The sequence below is a fragment of the Bombina bombina genome, chromosome 10 (genome assembly GCF_027579735.1).
Source record: "Bombina bombina isolate aBomBom1 chromosome 10, aBomBom1.pri, whole genome shotgun sequence".
Lineage (NCBI taxonomy): Eukaryota > Metazoa > Chordata > Amphibia > Anura > Bombinatoridae > Bombina > Bombina bombina.
The window spans coordinates 97896331-97917655 of NC_069508.1; the positions used below are offsets into that span (position 1 = coordinate 97896331).

The following is a 21325-nucleotide window of genomic DNA, read 5'->3' on the forward strand; positions in this document are numbered from 1 at the left end:
CACATCGTCTCCACCTGTGAGGGAAACTCAGTTGGTGGTGTATAGATAAGGAGGTAGATGAAGAGAAGGGGATTGTCACTCTTATTTTTTTCCTTTTGAAGTTTTATTAGAAGGCAGCTTGTCATATGTTAAAGGGACAGTCTAGTCCAAAATAAACTTTCATTATTCAGATAGGGCATGTCATTTTAAACAGCTTTCCAATTCTCTTTTATCACCAATTGTGCTTTGTTCGCTTGGTATTCTTAGTTGAAAGCTAAACCTAGGAGGTTACATGCTAATTTCTTAGACATTGAAGGTCGCCTCTTTTTTGAATGCATTTTGACAGTTTTTCACCACTAGAGGATGTTAGTTCACGTGTGTCATATAGATAACACTGTGCTCACACAAGTGTAGTTACCTAGGAGTCAGCACTGATTGGCTAAAATGCAAGTGTCAAAGGAACTGAAATAAGGGGGCAGTTTGCAGACGCTTAGATGAAAGATAATCACAGAGGTAAAAAGTGTATTACTGTAACTGTGTTAGTTATGCAAAACTAGGGAATGGGTAATAAAGGGATTATCTATCTTTAAAGCAATAAAAATTCTAGCGTAGACTGTTTCTTCAAAACTGTGTCTCATAGGTAATATAAAAGCATAGTTGAATTAACCCTTTTATTTTAATCAGATATTTAAAATGGAGGTAGCTTAATATGTGTTATTTTATTTAGATTTTTCTATTTCATGTTAGCTCTCTGTTTAGTTTTGTTAGATCTTCTTAGATTTGTTTATTTGACGCAACAAAGCAGAGTTACACATTTGCTTTTCCTTGGTATGGATCTTTGGTATATGGGTTTTTAATAAATCATTTAGGATTATAAGCTATTGTATTCATCTTCCTTTAGTCAACCACATTTAATTATAAGCATTTGTATAAAGAAAAGCCAAATTAGTAGATGGCATTAGCCTTGCAGAGCGACACGACTACGGAGGAGAATTGTTTTGGTGGTTGAGAGGTGCGGAGGTGGGGATTGTCAATGTGTTTTATTCCCCTATTTAGTTCTTTACAAGGCAGCTCATGGTCTGTAAAAGTCTAGCAATATTTTTTATTTCATGCTTTTTTTTAACCTATCTAGAATGTATACATTTGTAATTTTTGGTTGCCCCCCCTTGTAGGTCTCTGTTTTAAGATAATAGATCATAAAAACCTATTTTATTTCACATTCTTTTGTTATTAATCAGTAATTTTTATTGTGTTTACATTAGAAGAGCTGCCTAGATCTATTCTGGGCCCTAAAGGTAGCCAATCAGAATGACACATCCACTCTTTCTTTTTGGTGAATTAATTTGATGGTGAAGAGGTGTGAAGGTAGGCGAGGAAATTGTCAGTCTGGTTCCCCTTTATGACTCCTTTAAAATAAGCTTTTGATATGTTAAAACAACAACTTTGAGGTGATGTTGAAGCATTGTTTAATAATGTTTTCATTTTAAACAGGGTTTAGGTCAGATCTTCCTATTACATAGACCCCTTTCATTTATGTATACTCTGCAAATCCATGCTTGAATTTGCCCTCTCTCAGCTGTGTGCTTGATTGGTTGAGCATATTTCGAATACTAGACGGGTTATGTCTGCATTCCTTAACTCTATTTATTCTCTTTACCTGCTACAACTATCCTATCTTGCCTCCATTCTTCTCTTGTTAATTTTCCTCATCATAACATTTATTCCATTATGCAGCCTTTATCTGGCATAGCTCTGCTCACCCCCAGTTTGTTTGTCTTTCCCACAATTTAACATCTAACTTTCTCTCACTTCCCCTCTCACTCTCCCTGAAATGTGTTTATACTGAAGCATATTTTTGTTTCAGTTAGTCCAATTTTTAGTTTGTTTCTTCACTCACACTGGATCTGAAATATGATCAATCATGGTCTTTCATTTAAAACAGTTGGACCCTAATCCTCTCCATCATACATATTTTGGGCTCCATTTATGAAGCAGCGCATGCAGCTTCGGAGTCCCATCATTTCAGGTCTGTCTGAAACGGAAGTTAAGAAGCAGCCCCTGCTAGCGGACGATTGGCTGCCAGTAAGCAGGGGATTTAACAACAGTCTGGTGAAATGCTTGTGCAATGTTAAATGCCGACAGTGTATGATGTCAGCATTTAGCGAGGTCGAACATTTAGCTACAGCGAATCATGTCCGCTTGACTGTTGTTAAATCTATCTCTTCTTGTTTTCCCTATTTGTCCTGCATTACATGCCTACCTAGTCTAAACTTTGTAACTAAGTTGGTTTGCCTAGTCATATAAAAAGTCCATGCTTAAATTACCATACATTAATAAAATGCACATAAATAACAAAAGAAACAATATGGATGCAAATATTTATTGGAAATTAACATATCTACAACATTGTATTATACAATTTCTGGTGTGAGTCTCATTCATTAGTTAGGTGACATTGTTAATTTATATGAACATTGTGTGCTCTTATTCATGGCGCAGATCATTAGTTACACTTAAGAGATTCACAGGAGCATTCTGTATGAGCATCTACTGTCTCAAATAGATCTTCAGGCTTGTCTATCTTTGTTTGGCCTTCAAGAAAGTCTGTGGAAGCATCTGTAAATAAAATAAAAGAGTTTACGATGGGTGGAACTGGGTTTCACTTGTGTCAAACAATTTATTATTTTACATTCAGCCCTTTTTCATTTCAGTGCATAATTGCTGAAACATACTAATATACACATATCAAAAGTAGTCTAATATCTCTTTAATATGATAACACATAGAAGAAAATTATATTCATTACACAGCAGGAGGTATATTGCCTGTTATCTATAGGCTGTTTCTCTAAGTGCATTCTAATTTACTGACTATTCTACTCATTATACATTAATTCCCCCTAATTAATTTTTTAATGTCCTTTGAACAACCACAATCTGATGTAGCTATGATTTGGAGAGGACAAGACAAACTGTAATGTTGTCTTGGATTGGGTATACTCAAGGTTCCTGCAGGAATACAGATGAACGTATTAGTTCTCATAACACATTGCAATGTATAAGAGGACAACCTCAGTGTACTGAATAGGGCAAGTGAACCTTCATTTTAGATAGACATTAATAGACTAAATAATATAATCTATGGAAAATGGTATTAGTTTTCTTTTTCTGTTTATGAGATTTTCTGTAGGTAATTGTTATGATGTTTTCAACGTTTGTTGTCAAATGATCAAGAACTGGACAATTTGTAATAAATATAAACTTCTGCAAAGTCTCAAATTATATTTTTGAGAGCAAAATTGCACAAGCCTCTTTACAATCTTGTCATTTGTATAATCAGAACTAGACTGTTTTAATCTGATGATAATGTTACAAGTAATTATCACAATCTGAATAAGTCATAAGTACAAATGTACTATATTAAGCTTAAAGGGACGGTGTACTCAGCAGTGGTGTATTTAGCTTTTTTCCTGTCCTAGGCCCCAGGAAATATTCTGCCCATGAACCCCCACCCCAATTATGTTGCTCTTTTTTGTGTCTCACATATTTCTCCCCACTGAACGCAAGAGCACCCCCTTTAAAAAACTAGGTTTAATTGATTGATAAATACATTAATAAATAGATATAATTTTTGAAGACCATACAAGTAGGAAACATTATGTGATCAAACTACCCCTCAAATGTGCAGGCTTCACCCATCCTGATTCCCTAGAACAGGCCTCATTGGCAACAGCCAAAATATGCTTCAGTATGCATCTTGGAAGGATTAATTGTATTCAAAGTTGTTACAAGAACAACTTTTCAAATGAGCTGTTTTGTCTCTCCCAATCCCACTGGGAGGTTGTTTTCTGTTCTACCTTATGTTTAAATAGATTTTATATAGCCAATATTCCAAGTTCCATTATAAGTGGTGCATTCATGGGTAAAATGGATCCCTGGAAAAATGTTACTACAATGTCCCTTTATATATTTGCTTTTCTTCCTAACCAATCATCATTTTACTGTGTCTATCACACCATTTAATTTAGCCCATCAGTCAATGCTTCCCAATGAGTTCACTTTATTCATTTTTCACTATTCTCTGTACTAGATCTTTACCTGCAGGCAGACAGTGGAAGCCAACTGATACCGGAGTCGTACTAACTGGTGAACATCCTTTTATACATCGCAGAACTGGTTGGACTGAATAACATTTAGATTCATATTCATCAATATCAACTGATTTCTCAAGTTTCACCATTGTGCGCTGCAGTTTACAGGCTGCAAAAAAACAAACACATCAATAACATTGTTAGTTATTTACTTTATAGTCCAGCATATACATAGCTCCCAAGCATCCAGCATTTTTTTTAGGATGGTTACATTTGGGAGCTCTTTTTTAATGCCCCCTTTGTCAATGTCCTGTTTTTTAGGGATATCTAGATCCCTCCCAGAAACCTCCTGACTCCTCCCATAAACTACCTACCCATGCCTACACACAACCTCCCAACCATGCCCCTGTACAGAAATACCAGCCCATGGGCCCCAGTGTTGCTTTCAGGTAGGTGACTTCTCTGCCATTACCTCCAGAACAAGCTTCTTCGGCTGGAATCCAAGAATGCAGAAAGCTTGCTTCATCTCTGGCAACATTACCATCTGGCATCTGGAACTCCTGTAAGTTCTCACTATCAGAATGACCACATATTCCACAGGTTCTTCCCTTCATCCATAAGGTGGTTCTAACCTGTAGACATATGAGGAATTAGTGCAATTTTCTATGCTGACAACACTAATATGTATCAAAGTACACAGGAGTCATCATTTTGGACTTATCTTCATATCTGCATATCACATTTTTACATTACATAACATTAGATTTTTAAAAAAAAATTCTTAAAACATCAATATCCGTTAAGAATAATGGTCATTTTAGAATGCGTGATCAGCTTGTACCTTGCTTAATTTTCCATCGTAATAAAGTTTATCAATTCCGAAGTCTGGAGCTGAAAGTGAAAAGCCTTCACCTTCATTCTGTATGGTTATTAATGGAGCTGAAATGAAATTAAACACAGTTATAATTTTTTGGTTTATGACTTTTTTTTTACAACATTAAACTGAGAACTAAAAAGAAAATGCTTAAAGGGAGATTAAACACTAAATAAATGCTAGACAGAATGATCAATTCGACGAAAAGATTAGCCTGAGAATAACAGGTAGATGTATTTTTAAAGGGTCATTAGCTGTTTAAATATTGACCAAATAAGTGTAAAGTTTTAGTGTCTATAAAACAATAGGAGCTGCCATGTTGTAACTTAGGTTACCTTTTCAGCTGTGGCCAATTAGAGACAGTTATATATAGCTCCCTAGAGTTTGCAGCCTATAACTTTGTGGAATATAACAGTGTTGATGGCTGTGTGGAATATAACAGTGTTCTGCACTTATATTTCTAGCAGAAAATGGTATGCCTTTATATTGCGGTCTATGTGAACTGTGTGTTCCCTGTAAATATATATGTATATGCTTATATACATATATATTTATGTGTTAATATGTGTACATATGTATATCAGCATTTACATATATATTTATGTGTTACTATGTGTACATATGTATATCAGCATTTACATATATATTTATGTGTTACTATGTGTACATATGTATATCAGCATTTACATATATATTTATGTGTTACTTTGTGTACATATGTATATCAGCATTTACATATATATTTATGTGTTAATATGTGTACATATGTATATCAGCATTTACATATATATTTATGTGTTAATATGTGTACATATGTATATCAGCATTTACATATATATTTATGTGTTAATATGTGTACATATGTATATCAGCATTTACATATATATTTATGTGTTAATATGTGTACATATGTATATTAGCATTTACATATATATTTATGTGTTAATATGTGTACATATGTATATCAGCATTTACATATATATTTATGTGTTAATATGTGTACATATGTATATCAGCATTTACATATATATTTATGTGTTAATATGTGTACATATGTATATCAGCATTTACATATATATTTATGTGTTAATATGTGTACATATGTATATCAGCAGTTACATATATATTTAAGTGTTAATATGTGTACATATGTATATCAGCATTTACATATATATTTATGTGTTAATATGTGTACATATGTATATCAGCATTTACATATATATTTAATTGTTAATATGTGTACATATGTATATCAGCATTTACATATATATTTATGTGTTAATATGTGTACATATATATATCAGCATTTACATATATATTTATGTGTTAATATGTGTACATATGTATATCAGCATTTACATATATATTTATGTGTTCATATGTGTACATATGTATATCAGCATTTACATATACATTTATGTGTTATGTATACATATATATATCAGCATTTACATATATATTTATGTGTTAATATGTGTACATATGTATATCAGCATTTACATATATATTTATGTGTTAATATGTGTACATATGTATATCAGCATTTACACATATATTTATGTGTTAATATGTGTACATATGTATATCAGAATTTACATATATATTTATGTGTTAATATGTGTACATATGTATATCAGCATTTACATATATATTTATGTGTTAATATGTGTACATATGTATATCAGCATTTACATATATATTTATGTGTTAATATGTGTACATATGTATATCAGCAGTTACATATATATTTATGTGTTAATATGTGTACATATGTATATCAGCATTTACATATATATTTATGTGTTAATATGTGTACATATGTATATCAGCATTTACATATATATTTATGTGTTAATATGTGTACATATGTATATCAGCATTTACATATATATTTATGTGTTAATATGTGTACATATGTATATCAGCATTTACATATATATTTATGTGTTAATATGTGTACATATGTATATCAGCATTTATATATATATTTGCAAATGCTGTAATCGCTGCACTTCTTACCCCCTTCGCTGCACTTAGGTTCTGATGCCGTCTCTGATGACATAAGAACGAGGCTCTCTTTAGAGCCTTTGGAAGGGCGCTCTTGTGAGTGCAATGCTTCCCAACAATGCGAACGTGCGCTCATTAGCCTGCGCTGGTATTACACAGTGGAGGGCAAATATCGCATTCTTCAAATCGATATTTAGCGCTCCACTTGTAATCTGGCCCTTAAGGGTCGGTCTATTTATCAAGCTCAGATGCCCTGTGTTTCTGTCGAGCCTTCAGACTCGCCAGAAACACTGCTCCATAACCTGTCCTCCTGCTCTGAGGCGGCGGACAGAAATCAACCCGATCAGATACAATTGGGTTGATTGACACCCCCTGTTAGCGGCCGATTGGCTGCGAATCTGCAGAGAGTGGTATTGCACCAACAGTTCACAAGAACTGCTGGTGCAATGATAAATGCCGACAGCAGGTGGATTAAAGGGACATTAAACACTTTGAGATGGTAATATAAAATGATAAATTGTATATAATAAAACAACTCTGCAATATACTTTCATTATTTATTTTGTCCTCTTTGCCTGTAATTCCATTCTGAAATTGTGAGCTTTTCAGTTCCTGTTAGAAATGGAAGTGCAGAACACTGTTAAATCCAGCACAACCATTGGCTGCACACTCTTGTGACCTATTTATAACTGTCCCTAATTGTCCACAGAAGAGAAGGTAACACAAGTTACAATATGGCAGCTCCCATTGTTTTATAGACACTAAAACTTTACACTTATTTTGTCACTTTTTAAACAACTAATGAAACTTTAAAAAATACATCTACATGTTAGTCATGGACTAATCATTTCTTTGAATGCATCATTCTATCTAGCATGTATTTAGTGTTTAATGTCCCTTTAAGGGAACAGATGTCCAGCACTAGCAGTCAAGCAATTTTGGGAAAGTTACCAGACTGCTTTAAGAGTAAATGAAAAGTCAATCAATGTATCTGTACCTGATGGGATAAAAAGTAAACTATACAGCTTGATTTTGCAATACTGTAAAATAAACATTAGTTTTCACTTACAAGAGGAAGGCTGGTATGGCAAACTCTGCTTTGGCACCACAATTCCATTAACCTTAAGCTTCTGTTCTCCAGACAAGGAATACATATCCACATCACTAGAACAAGAAAACAGTACATACAAGTTACATTGTGTATTTCCAAAAATATGTTGTTGTTTTTTTACTGTAAATAGTAATGTACTAAACACTTAAAGGGACATACATTCCAAACTTTTTCTTTCATGATTCAGATAGCGAATACCATTTTAAATTCTTCAATTTATTTTTATTATATAATTTCCTTCATTCTCTTGGTATCATTTGTTGAAGAAGCAACAATGCACTACTGGGAGCTAGTTGAGAGCATTAGCTGAGCCAATAACATGAGGCACATATGTGCAGCCACCAATCAGCAGCTCCTGAGCCTACCTAGGTATCCTTTTCACCAAAGTATATCAAGAGAAAATAAATAAATGAAATAATAGAAGTAAATTGGAAAGTTGTTTAAAGTCACATGCTCCATCTGAATAACGAAAGAAAAAAAATGTGGTTTCATATCTCTTTAAATGGATTCTATACTGGTTCAGGACCTCATTTACATCTGTCTCTTATTAACCACAGCAAAGGAGATAAGATAACCATACTCAAGGGACAGAAATGTAACTCACCATAAAAATATTTAATCGTGTGCAGTAACTAAATAACTTTTTTATTGGTGTTTCATTATTTATTTTGTAAGATTGTGTTGTTGGGTTCTTTTCACAGTCCCTAGGAAGGCTAATGTACGTACTACATGATCGAGAACCCTGACCCAAATAATGTTCCCAGTGTTTGCTTAAAGGGACGTCAAATCTCAAAAACAAAATGGTGATTCAGATTGAACAAACAAATTTAAACAACTTTCTAATGAACTTCTATTATCATATTTTCTTAGTTTTCTTGTTATCCTTTGTTAAAAAGTAGGAAGGTAAGTTTAGGAGCGTGCACGTGTTTGCAGAACTAGATGGCAGCAGTTTTGTAACAATGTTATACATTAGCAACAGCCAGGGCTGGCCCAAGAAATTGTGCTGCCTGGGTCCGAGAATGCAACGATGCCCCCCCACCCCCAGTAATAATATTACTGATTACTATATTAACCTACTAGCCTAGCTGCTAACCTTACTAAGCCTGCCTACCTGCATGCAACCAATGCTTATGCACAATTGGGCAATAAGTTGGAAGGAAGTTAGGAAAGAGATGCACTTGTCTGACCTTAAATGTCAAACCCTGACCAGTTTTGTGTCTTTGTGCATGAAGAGTTTATGCTGCTGGGAGCCTGTGAATTTTCCCACAAAGACACGGGACTGGTCTGGATCTGACAGTGACTGATTCAGTCACTGAAGTGCTGCCCCTTGTCAAGTGCTGCCTGGGTCCATTGGACCTACTTGGTCCCATGGTTGAGCCAGCCCTGGCAACAGCACTAGATGGCAGCACTATTTCCTGTCATGTAGTGCCCTAGACATGTGCACGCTACCTATCTAGATATCTATTCAACAAAGAATAATATGAGAACAAAGCAAATTTTAAATAGAAGTGAATTGAAAAAAATGTTTTAAATGGTATTCTCTGTCTGAATCAGGAAAGGAAAAAAATGGGTTTCACGTTCCTTTAAGCAGTGTAGGAGTTCATTAACTTCCCTTCCTAATAGGCTGCAGAAAATCTAATAGCATAAACATACACAAGAAGCATCTATAGACTGCAAACCAATGCAGCTCAGGTCAATATGACAGATTATAAAGTTTTTATAATAATGATCTTGTATGCAGGTCTTTTGCAATACAGGGTTTAACTGATCATTTATTTGCTGCATATTTAACAAAGGCTTAACTGATCCTTTTAGTCTATGCAGACATAAGTGAGACTGGAACTTCAATTCAATCTATTTTCTCTACAGTTTTTACAAAAATGGAATATCTATGTGATCAGTTTGTTTCCATAATGAGCAAAAGTGTCTTTGAGTTTTCAGAATCTGTGTGACATTAAAGGGACACCAAACCCAATTTTTTTCTTTTGTGATTCAGACAGAGCATGACATTTTAAGCTAGTTTCTAATTTACTCCTATTATCAATTTTTCTTTGTTCTCTTGCTATCTTTATTTAAAAAAGAAGGCATCTAAGCTTTTTTTTTGGTTTAGAACTATGGACAACACTTTTTTTTTATTGGTGGATGAATTTATCCACCATCAGAAAGGACAACCCAGGTTCTTCACCAAAAAGGGGCCGGCATCTAAACTTAAATTCTTGCATTTCAAATAAAGATACCAAGAGAATGAAGAAAATTTGATAATAGGAGTAAATTAGAAAGCTGCTTAAAATGTCATGCTCTATCTGAATCAGGAAAGAAAAAAATTGGGTTCAGTGTCCCTTTAACTTCGTATATCAGCTTTTAAGAGAACTCTCTTAAGTTCAATACACAACTATACTGTGTTACTTACAAGCTGCCAAGTTTGACATTGATATCTTTATACTCTGTAGATTGTGGAGAATTCCTAATCATCACCAAAAATTTCATATCAGAACTGGCGTCCTGAACCAATATATGGAAGCAGTTTCCAGGCATTGAGTAGTTAAAGTTAACTTCATTGAAGGTTGTTATACTGTTACTGGTTATTACACATTGTCCTATAAAATAAAATGGGAACAGATTACATTTTAGATAATGAAATTATTAAACGGACAAACAACACTGACACAAAAAATATTTCATGATTCACAGAGACTAGAGCATGCAATTTTAAATAATTTTCTAATTTAGATACCAACCTAGGTATCTCTTCAACAAAAAATACCATGATACCAAAGCAAATTTGATAACAGAAGTTAATTAGATTTTTTTTAATTGTATGCTCTGTCTGAATCCCAAAATAAAAAGTTTGGGTTTCATATTATTTTAAGAAATATTTTTTTTTAATATTGATATAGTGAATAAGTTTTCAAAAACCTAAGAGTATGAGGCCGATTTACCATAGTGCGAGCGGACATGATCCGCTGTAGCAGATCATGTCCGCCGCACATCGATAAATGTTGACAGCATACGCTGTCTGCATTTATCGTTGCACAAGCATTTCTAGTGAAATGTTTGTGCAATGCCGGCCCCTGCACATTCAGGGGGTGTCAATCAACCCGATCGTATCCAATCGGGCGGATTGCTGTCAGTCGCCTCAGAGGTGTCAGACGAGTTAAGGAGCAGTGGTTCTGAAGGCTCGTGCGGAAACAGGTGCATACGGGGCACAATAAATCGGCCCCTATGTGTTTGATATGTAATATGATGTGCTGACCTTGAAGTCTATTCATCAGCATCTGTGGAGCATCAGCAAAGATATTCCATGTAGGCACCTGAATATCAGCAGGCTGTACGTGCCAACCTGCAGTTACAGCCAGTGGAAGTTGTAATGCTTGATAAACCAGGGTCATCTGGAACACAAGGATGATATGTTAGGAACATTAATAAAATGTTATTTCACCATCAAAACACAAACCAGCTCAGAAGAGCTTCCGGTCTATAAATATTTGTGTAATTTGTTGTGAAGAAAAATGATTAAAATATTTACATTTACCTTTGGTACTTGAAGGACAACATTCATAGCTCTTGGGGAGCTAAGAGCAAGGACTAATTTCATCTGTTTTGAGGGATTTCTCTGGAATTTTTCAGAAAATCCTAACATCATTGCTGCTCCTGGAACGTACTCAGCCATACTGAAATACAATCATGAAAATAACAATAAAGTTAAGTAGTCAGTTACATAAAAAAAAGGATAATTACTGAATCTTTAAATGAGAAATTTTAAATTTGGAATGTTTTATAATTATAATAATTCAAATGAAATTAGATCTTGGACAAACTAAAAATGTTCAACCGGTCACAAAATTTTGATAACAAATATTTCACTAGGCCGTAGTTCCCATTACTGTCATAAACTACTAGTAACATAAACCTTCTCCATAGACAGAGATAATTCCTGTTGTTACCAACAGTTTATACATTTTACAACAGTTATGGAAACCAGGACCTCACCCGGGTTAGCCCCCCCATATTCAAAACTTTAACAAATTATCATTCCATTTGTTAGATCTTTGTTAGATCAGGTTAGATCAACTGTTTTTTTCGTTAGATCTACTCTACAATATGAAATATTAACAATCTTTTTCAGGGGGGGCTAACCCGTAGCCAGCCCCCCCTCAACAAAAATTTGGACAAAATGTTATTGATTATGATAGCTCCACGTTAGATCAGGTTTGATCAGCCAAAAGTTTTGTTAGATCTAATCTAATTACTGAGATATTGCATTTTTAATGAGGGGGGGCTAGCCCCCCCTCAACTGAAATCTGAACCAAATTTTATTGATTTTGATAGATATACGTTAGATCAGGTTAGATCAACTGTTTTTTTCATTAGATCTATCACGCAAGTGGCGGTATTCACAATCCTAGTTTGTGTGCAGGGGAGGGGTGATCCCCGGGTTAGCCCCCCCTCAACTGAAATCTGGACCAAATTTGATTGATTTTGATAGATATACGTTAGATCAGGTTAGATCAACTGTTTTTTTCGTTAGATCTATTACGCAAGCGGCGGTATTAACAATCCTATTTTGTGTGCGGGGGAGGGGTGATCCCCGGGTTAGCCCCACCTCAACTGAAATCTGGACCAAATTTTATTGATTTTGATAGATATACGTTAGATCAGGTTAGAACAACTGTTTTTTTTCGTTAGATCTATCACGCAAGCGGCGGTATTCACAATCCTAGTTTGTGTGCAGGGGAGGGGTGATCCCCGGGTTAGCCCCCCCTCAACTGAAATCTGGACCAAATTTGATTTATTTTGATAGATATACGTTAGATCAGGTTAGATCAACTGTTTTTTTCGTTAGATCTATCACGCAAGTGGCGGTATTCACAATCCTAGTTTGTGTGCGGGGGAGGGGTGATCCCCGGGTTAGCCCCCCCTCAACTGAAATCTGGACCAAATTTGATTGATTTTGATAGATATACGTTAGATCAGGTTAGATCAACTGTTTTTTTCGTTAGATCTATTACGCAAGCGGCGGTATTAACAATCCTATTTTGTGTGCGGGGGAGGGGTGATCCCCGGGTTAGCCCCCCCTCAACTGAAATCTGGACCAAATTTTATTGATTTTGATAGATATACGTTAGATCAGGTTAGATCAACTGTTTTTTTCGTTAGATCTATCACGCAAGCGGCGGTATTCACAATCCTAGTTTGTGTGCAGGGGAGGGGTGATCCCCGGGTTAGCCCCCCCCTCAACTGAAATCTGGACCAAATTTGATTGATTTTGATAGATATACGTTAGATCAGGTTAGATCAACTGTTTTTTTCGTTAGATCTATTACGCAAGCGGCGGTATTAACAATCCTATTTTGTGTGCGGGGGAGGGGTGATCCCCGGGTTAGCCCCCCCTCAACTGAAATCTGGACCAAATTTTATTGATTTTGATAGATATACGTTAGATCAGGTTAGATCAACTGTTTTTTTCGTTAGATCTATCACTCAAGCGGCGGTATTCACAATCCTAGTTTGTGTGCGGGGGAGGGGTGATCCCCGGGTTAGCCCCCCCTCAACTGAAATCTGGACCAAATTTGATTGATTTTGATAGATATACGTTAGATCAGGTTAGATCAACTGTTTTTTTCGTTAGATCTATCACGCAAGTGGCGGTATTCACAATCCTAGTTTGTGTGCGGGGGAGGGGTGATCCCCGGGTTAGCCCCCCCTCAACTGAAATCTGGACCAAATTTGATTGATTTTGATAGATATACGTTAGATCAGGTTAGATCAACTGTTTTTTTCGTTAGATCTATTACCCAAGCGGCGGTATTAACAATCCTATTTTGTGTGCGGGGGAGGGGTGATCCCCGGGTTAGCCCCCCCTCAACTGAAATCTGGACCAAATTTTATTGATTTTGATAGATATACGTTAGATCAGGTTAGATCAACTGTTTTTTTCGTTAGATCTATCACGCAAGCGGCGGTATTCACAATCCTAGTTTGTGTGCAGGGGAGGGGTGATCCCCGGGTTAGCCCCCCCTCAACTGAAATCTGGACCAAATTTGATTGATTTTGATAGATATACGTTAGATAAGGTTAGATCAACTGTTTTTTTCGTTAGATCTATCACGCAAGCGGCAGTATTCACAATCCTAGTTTGTGTGCGGGGGAGGGGTGATCCCCGGGTTAGCCCCCCCTCAACTGAAATCTGGACCAAATTTGATTGATTTTGATAGATATACGTTAGATCAGGTTAGATCAACTGTTTTTTTCGTTAGATCTATTACGCAAGCGGCGGTATTCACAATCCTAGTTTGTGTGCGGGGGAGGGGTGATCCCCGGGTTAGCCCCCCCTCAACTGAAATCTGGACCAAATTTGATTGATTTTGATAGATATACGTTAGATCAGGTTAGATCAACTGTTTTTTTCGTTAGATCTATCACGCAAGCGGCGGTATTCACAATCCTAGTTTGTGTGCGGGGGAGGGGTGATCCCCGGGTTAGCCCCCCTCAACTGAAATCTGGACCAAATTTGATTGATTTTGATAGATATACGTTAGATCAGGTTAGATCAACTGTTTTTTTCGTTAGATCTATCACGCAAGCGGCGGTATTCACAATCCTAGTTTGTGTGCGGGGGAGGGGTGATCCCCGGGTTAGCCCCCCCTCAACTGAAATCTGGACCAAATTTGATTGATTTTGATAGATATACGTTAGATCAGGTTAGATCAACTGTTTTTTTCGTTAGATCTATCACGCAAGCGGCGGTATTCACAATCCTATTTTGTGTGCGGGGGAGGGGTGATCCCCGGGTTAGCCCCCCCTCAACTGAAATCTGGACCAAATTTTATTGATTTTGATAGATATACGTTAGATCAGGTTAGATCAACTGTTTTTTTCGTTAGATCTATCACGCAAGCGGCGGTATTCACAATCCTAGTTTGTGTGCGGGGGAGGGGTGATCCCCGGGTTAGCCCCCCCTCAACTGAAATCTGGACAAAATTTGATTGATTTTGATAGATATACGTTAGATCAGGTTAGATCAACTGTTTTTTTCGTTAGATCTATCACGCAAGCGGCGGTATTCACAATCCTAGTTTGTGTGCGGGGGAGGGGTGATCCCCGGGTTAGCCCCCCCTCAACTGAAATCTGGACCAAATTTGATTGATTTTGATAGATATATGTTAGATCAGGTTAGATCAACTGTTTTTTTCGTTAGATCTATCACGCAAGCGGCGGTATTAACAATCCTAGTTTGTGTGCGGGGGAGGGGTGATCCCCGGGTTAGCCCCCCTCAACTGAAATCTGGACCAAATTTGATTGATTTTGATAGATATACGTTAGATCAGGTTAGATCAACTGTTTTTTTTCGTTAGATCTATCACGCAAGCGGCGGTATTAACAATCCTATTTTGTGTGCGGGGGAGGGGTGATCCCCGGGTTAACCCCCCCTCAACTGAAATCTGGACCACATTTTATTGATTTTGATAGATATATGTTAGATCAGGTTAGATCAAATGTTTTTTTCGTTAGATCTATCACGTAAGCGGCGGTATTCACAATCCTAGTTTGGGTGCGGGGGAGGGGTGATCACTGGGCTAGCCCCCCCTCAACTGAAATCTGGACCAAATTTTATTGAATTTGATAGATATATATTAGATCAGGTTAGATCAACTGTTTTTTTTTGTTAGATCTATCACGCAAGAGGCGGTATTCACAATCCTATTTTGTGTGCGGGGGAGGGGTGATCACTGGGCTAGCCCCCCCCCCTCAACTGAAATCCGGACCAAATTTTATTGAATTTGATAGATATACGTTAGATCAGGTCAGATCAACTGTTTTTTTCATTAGATCTATCACGCAAGCGGCGGTATTCACAATCCTAGTTTGTGTGCGGGGGAGGGGTAATCACTGGGCTAGCCCCCCCCCCCCCTTCAACTGAAATCCGGACTAAATTTTATTGATTTTGATAGATATATGTTAGATCAGGTTAGATCAAATGTTTTTTTGTTAGATCTATCACGCAAGAGGCGGTATTCACAATCCTATTTTGTGTGCGGGGGAGGGGTGATCACTGGGCTAGCCCCCCCTCAACTGAAATCCGGACCAAATTTTATTGAATTTGATAGATATACGTTAGATCAGGTTAGATCAACTGTTTTTTTCGTTAGATCTATCACGCAAGCGGCGGTATTCACAATCCTAGTTTGTGTGCGGGGGAGGGGTAATCACTGGGCTAGCCCCCCCCCCCCTTCAACTGAAATCCGGACTAAATTTTATTGATTTTGATAGATATATGTTAGATCAGGTTAGATCAAATGTTTTTTTGTTAGATCTATCACGCAAGCGGCGGTATTCACAATCCTAGTTTGTGTGCTGGGGAGTGTGACAGGGTTGGGGGGTGAGTGTGACAGTGCGAGAGAAGGTGAGTGTGACAGGATTAGTGGGTTAATGTGATCAGGTGAGTGTGGCAGGGTGAAGGGGGTGTGTGTGACAAAGTGATAGACAGGGTCGGGGTGGGACCAAAAATAGGCCCAAGCATTTTAAGGCAAAGCAGCCATCCCAATTTCTTGTCAACACCAGAATTTTTGTTGTTTAAAAAGATAGATAATCCCTTTATTACCCATTCCCCCGTTTTGCACAACCAACACAGTTATATTAATATACTTTTTACCTCTGTGATTACCTTGTATCTAAGCCTCTGCAGACTGCCCCTTATCTCAGTTATAATAATATACTTTTTACCTCTGTAGTTACCTTGTATCTAAGCCTCTGCAGACTGCCCCCTTATCTCAGTTATATTAATATACTTTTTACCTCTGTGATTACCCTGTATCTAAGCCTCTGCAGACTGCTCCTTATCTCAGTTATATTAATATACTTTTTACCTCTGTGATAACCTTGTATCTAAGCCTCTGCAGACTGCCCCCTTATCTCAGTTATATTAATATACTTTTTACCTCTGTGATTAGTCTGTATCTAAGCCTCTGCAGACTGCTCCTTATCTCAGTTATATTAATATACTTTTTACCTCTGTGATTACCTTGTATCTAAGCCTCTGCAGACTGCCCCCTTATCTCAGTTATATTAATATACTTTTAACCTCTGTGATTAGCCTGTATCTAAGCCTCTGCAGACTGCTCCTTATCTCAGTTATATTAATATACTTTTTACCTCTGTGATAACCTTGTTTCTAAGCATCTTCTAACAGCCCCCTGATCACATGACATTTTATTTATTATGTGTTGACTTTCATTTTAGCCAATTAGTGTAGTGTCTGCCACAAGCCACGGGCGTGATCACAATGTTATTTATATGGCGCACATGAACTAGCTCTCCCCTGTTGTGAAAAGCAAATAAAAAAGCATGTGATAAGAGGCGGCCTTTAAGGGCTTAGAAATTATCATATGAGCCTTCCTAGGTTTTGCTTTTAACTAAGAATACCAAGAGAACAAAGCAAAATTGGTGATAAAAGTAAATTGGAAAGTTGTTTAAAATTGCATGCCCTATTTGAAACATAAACGTTTTTTTGGGGACTTGACTGTCCCTTTAACACTCGCTTGTCCAGGATGATTGAAATGCTGTGCTATAGTGCAACTGTTTGCACCACAGCAGGGGATGGCGTTGCGCAATAATCCTCTTGTGCAAAATTACATTTTACCTTGCTTTGAAACATGGCCACCTGCAGGGATTGTAAATATACCCCAATGTGTGACATCCAGCACTACAGAAATACACTTGTATGAACGCAGACCCCACATACAGACACTCATATGCAAGCACATCACACATACACACAGTCACTCATATGCACGCACATCACACATACACACACTCATATGCACGCACATCACACATACACACACTCATATGCAAGCACATCACACATACACTCACTCATATGCACGCACATCACACATACACACACTCATATGTAAGCAGATCACACATACACACACTCATATGCACGCACATCACACATACACACACTTACACTCATATGTAAGCAGATCACACATACACCCACTTCCAAACACACTAATATGCAAGCACATCACACATACACACACTCATATGTAAGCAGATCACACATACAGACACTCATATGCACGCACATCACACATACACACACTTACACTCATATGTAAGCAGATCACACATACACCCACTTCCAAACACGCTCATATGCAAGCACATCACACATACACACACTCATATGCATGCACATCACACATACACCCACTTACACTCATATGTAAGCACATCACACATACACACACTCATATGCAAGCACATCACACATACACACACTCATATGCATGCACATCACACATACACCCACTTACACTCATATGCAAGCACATCACACATACACACACTCATATGCACGCACATCACACATACACACACTCATATGCACGCACATCACACATACACACACTTACACACACTCATATGTAAGCAGATCACACATACACCCACTTCCAAACACACTCATATGCAAGCACATCACATACACTCACTCATATGCAAGCACATCACACATACACACACTCATATGCACGCACATCACACATACACACACTCATATGCAAGCACATCACACATACACACACTAATATGCAAGCACATCACACATACACTCACTCATATGCAAGCACATCACACATACACACACTCATATGCAAGCACATCACATACACTCACTCATATGCAAGCACATCACACATACACACACTCATATGCACGCACATCACAGATACACACACTCATATGCAAGCACATCACACATACACACACTAATATGCAAGCACATCACACATACACTCACTCATATGCAAGCACATCACACATACACACACTCATATGCAAGCACATCACACATACACACACTCATATGCACGCACATCACACATACACACACTCATATGCAAGCACATCACACATACACACTCATATGCAAGCACATCACACATACACACACTCATATGCACACACATCACACATATACCCACTTAAGGCTGTGACACACATACACATACATATACACACATACAATCATACATACACACATACATACAATCATACATATACACACATACTCACATACATACAAGCATACATAAACACACACACACAAGTATAAATATACACACATGCACATACACACACACATACAAGCATACATATACACACATACTCACATACATACAAGCATACATATACACACATACTCACATACATACAAGCATACATATACACACACAAGCATACATATACACACACAAGCATACATATACACACACAAGCATACATATACACACAAGCATACATATACACACAAGCATACATATACACACAAGCATACATATATACACACACATACATATACACACACACATATATATACACACACAAGCATACATATACACACATGCACATACAAATATATATATACACACATGCACATACAAACATACATATACACACATGCACACAAACACACAAGCATAAATATACACACATTCACACACAAGCATATATATACACACATGCACAAGCTCTTCCCTCCTGACCTGCGCGCTGCCTGGGGACAGCTCAAAAGGAGCCGGGGACATTTCTGGGACATAATTTTTCCAGGGACAGTCTCCTCAATCCGGGGACTGTTCCCTAAAATCGGGGACGTCTGGTCACCCTATCATAAGAAATGTGTTGCATAGCATCTTCAACAAGTCTTCTTCTTTGTTCCATACCTGGGAGAGGTTCACCAGTGTGATCCATGGAGATGAAGAAGGGTTAATCTCATAAAGTATTAACTTCCATATCTCTTACATCAAGATGTAAGAGATATGAAAGTTAATAGTTATTATAATAAAATCAGCAATATTAAATGTGATAATAGAAGATGCGTTACTTGTAATTTTATAGAACACAATACTAAAGAATGTATTTCTTCTGTTATAGGACAAATGTATACTATAAAATAATCCAATAAAGTGTAGAATAATCTTCCATTCCCTGCTTCCTACACCCTGGTGGTATGTGGGGGGCGTAGTTTGTCACTGCTGGATGTCTCTTGGTCTTGTGCAGGGTTATAATAACGTCCCTCACAGGCCAAATAGACACAGTGCGTGCAAAAGCACTGACTGGTCTGTACATGGACATGCGCTTCTGCATGCTACCGAATACCGCCTCTTGCATTATAGATCTAACAAAAAAAACAGTTGATCTAACCTGATCTAACGTATATCTATCAAAATCAATCAAATTTGGTCCAGATTTCAGTTGAGGGGGGGCTAACCCGGGGATCACCCCTCCCCCGCACACAAAATAGGATTGTTAATACCGCCGCTTGCGTGATAGATCTAACGAAAAAAACAGTTGATCTAACCTGATCTAACGTATATCTATCAAAATCAATAACATTTGGTCCACATTTCAGTTGAGGGGGGGCTAACCCAGGGATCACCCCTCCCCCGCACACAAAATAGGATTGTTAATAACGCCGCTTGCGTGATAGATCTAACGAAAAAACAGTTGATCTAACCTGATCTAACGTATATCTATCAAAATCAATCAAATTTGGTCCAGATTTCAGTTGAGGGGGGGGGCTAACCCGGGGATCACCCCTCCCCCGCACACAAAATAGGATTGTTAATACCGCCGCTTGTGTGATAGATCTAATGAAAAAAACAGTTGATCTAACCTGATCTAACGTATATCTATCAAAATCAATCAAATTTGGTCCAGATTTCAGTTGAGGGGGGGCTAACCCAGGGATCACCCCTCCCCTGCACACAAAATAGGATTGTTAATAACGCCGCTTGCGTGATAGATCTAACGAAAAAAACAGTTGATCTAACCTGATCTAACGTATATCTATCAAAATCAATCAAATTTGGTCCAGATTTCAGTTGAGGGGGGGCTAACCCGGGGATCACCCCTCCCCCGCACACAAACTAGGATTGTGAATACCGCCGTTTGCGTGATAGATCTAACGAAAAAACAGTTGATCTAACCTGATCTAACGTATATCTATTAAAATCAATCAAATTTGGTCCAGATTTCAGTTGAGGGGGGGCTAACCCGGGGATCACCCCTCCCCCGCACACAAACTAGGATTGTGAATACTGCCGCTTGCGTGATTGATCTAACGAAAAAAACAGTTGATCTAACCTGATCTAACGTATATCTATCAAAATCAATAAAATTTGGTCCAGATTTCAGTTGAGGGGGGGCTAACCCGGGGATCACCCCTCCCCCGCACACAAAATAGGATTGTTAA

At 37.5% G+C, this 21325-nt stretch overlaps 1 protein-coding gene across 1 annotated transcript in view; it reads right to left on the reverse strand.

Moving 5' to 3' along the window:
* Window positions 1-2343: 2343 nt before the first annotated feature.
* Window positions 2344-21325, reverse strand: part of LOC128640835 (vitellogenin-A2) — a 52606-nt gene continuing 33624 nt past the window's right edge. Inside the window, exons 28-35 of the mRNA XM_053693259.1 lie at window positions 11594-11732; window positions 11315-11450; window positions 10472-10658; window positions 8020-8114; window positions 4911-5008; window positions 4542-4701; window positions 4077-4238; window positions 2344-2595 (exon numbers count right to left, since the gene is read on the reverse strand). Of these exons, the coding sequence (XP_053549234.1) occupies window positions 2483-2595; window positions 4077-4238; window positions 4542-4701; window positions 4911-5008; window positions 8020-8114; window positions 10472-10658; window positions 11315-11450; window positions 11594-11732 (1090 nt within the window). The 3' untranslated portion in view covers window positions 2344-2482. The remainder of the gene's footprint in view (window positions 2596-4076; window positions 4239-4541; window positions 4702-4910; window positions 5009-8019; window positions 8115-10471; window positions 10659-11314; window positions 11451-11593; window positions 11733-21325) is intronic.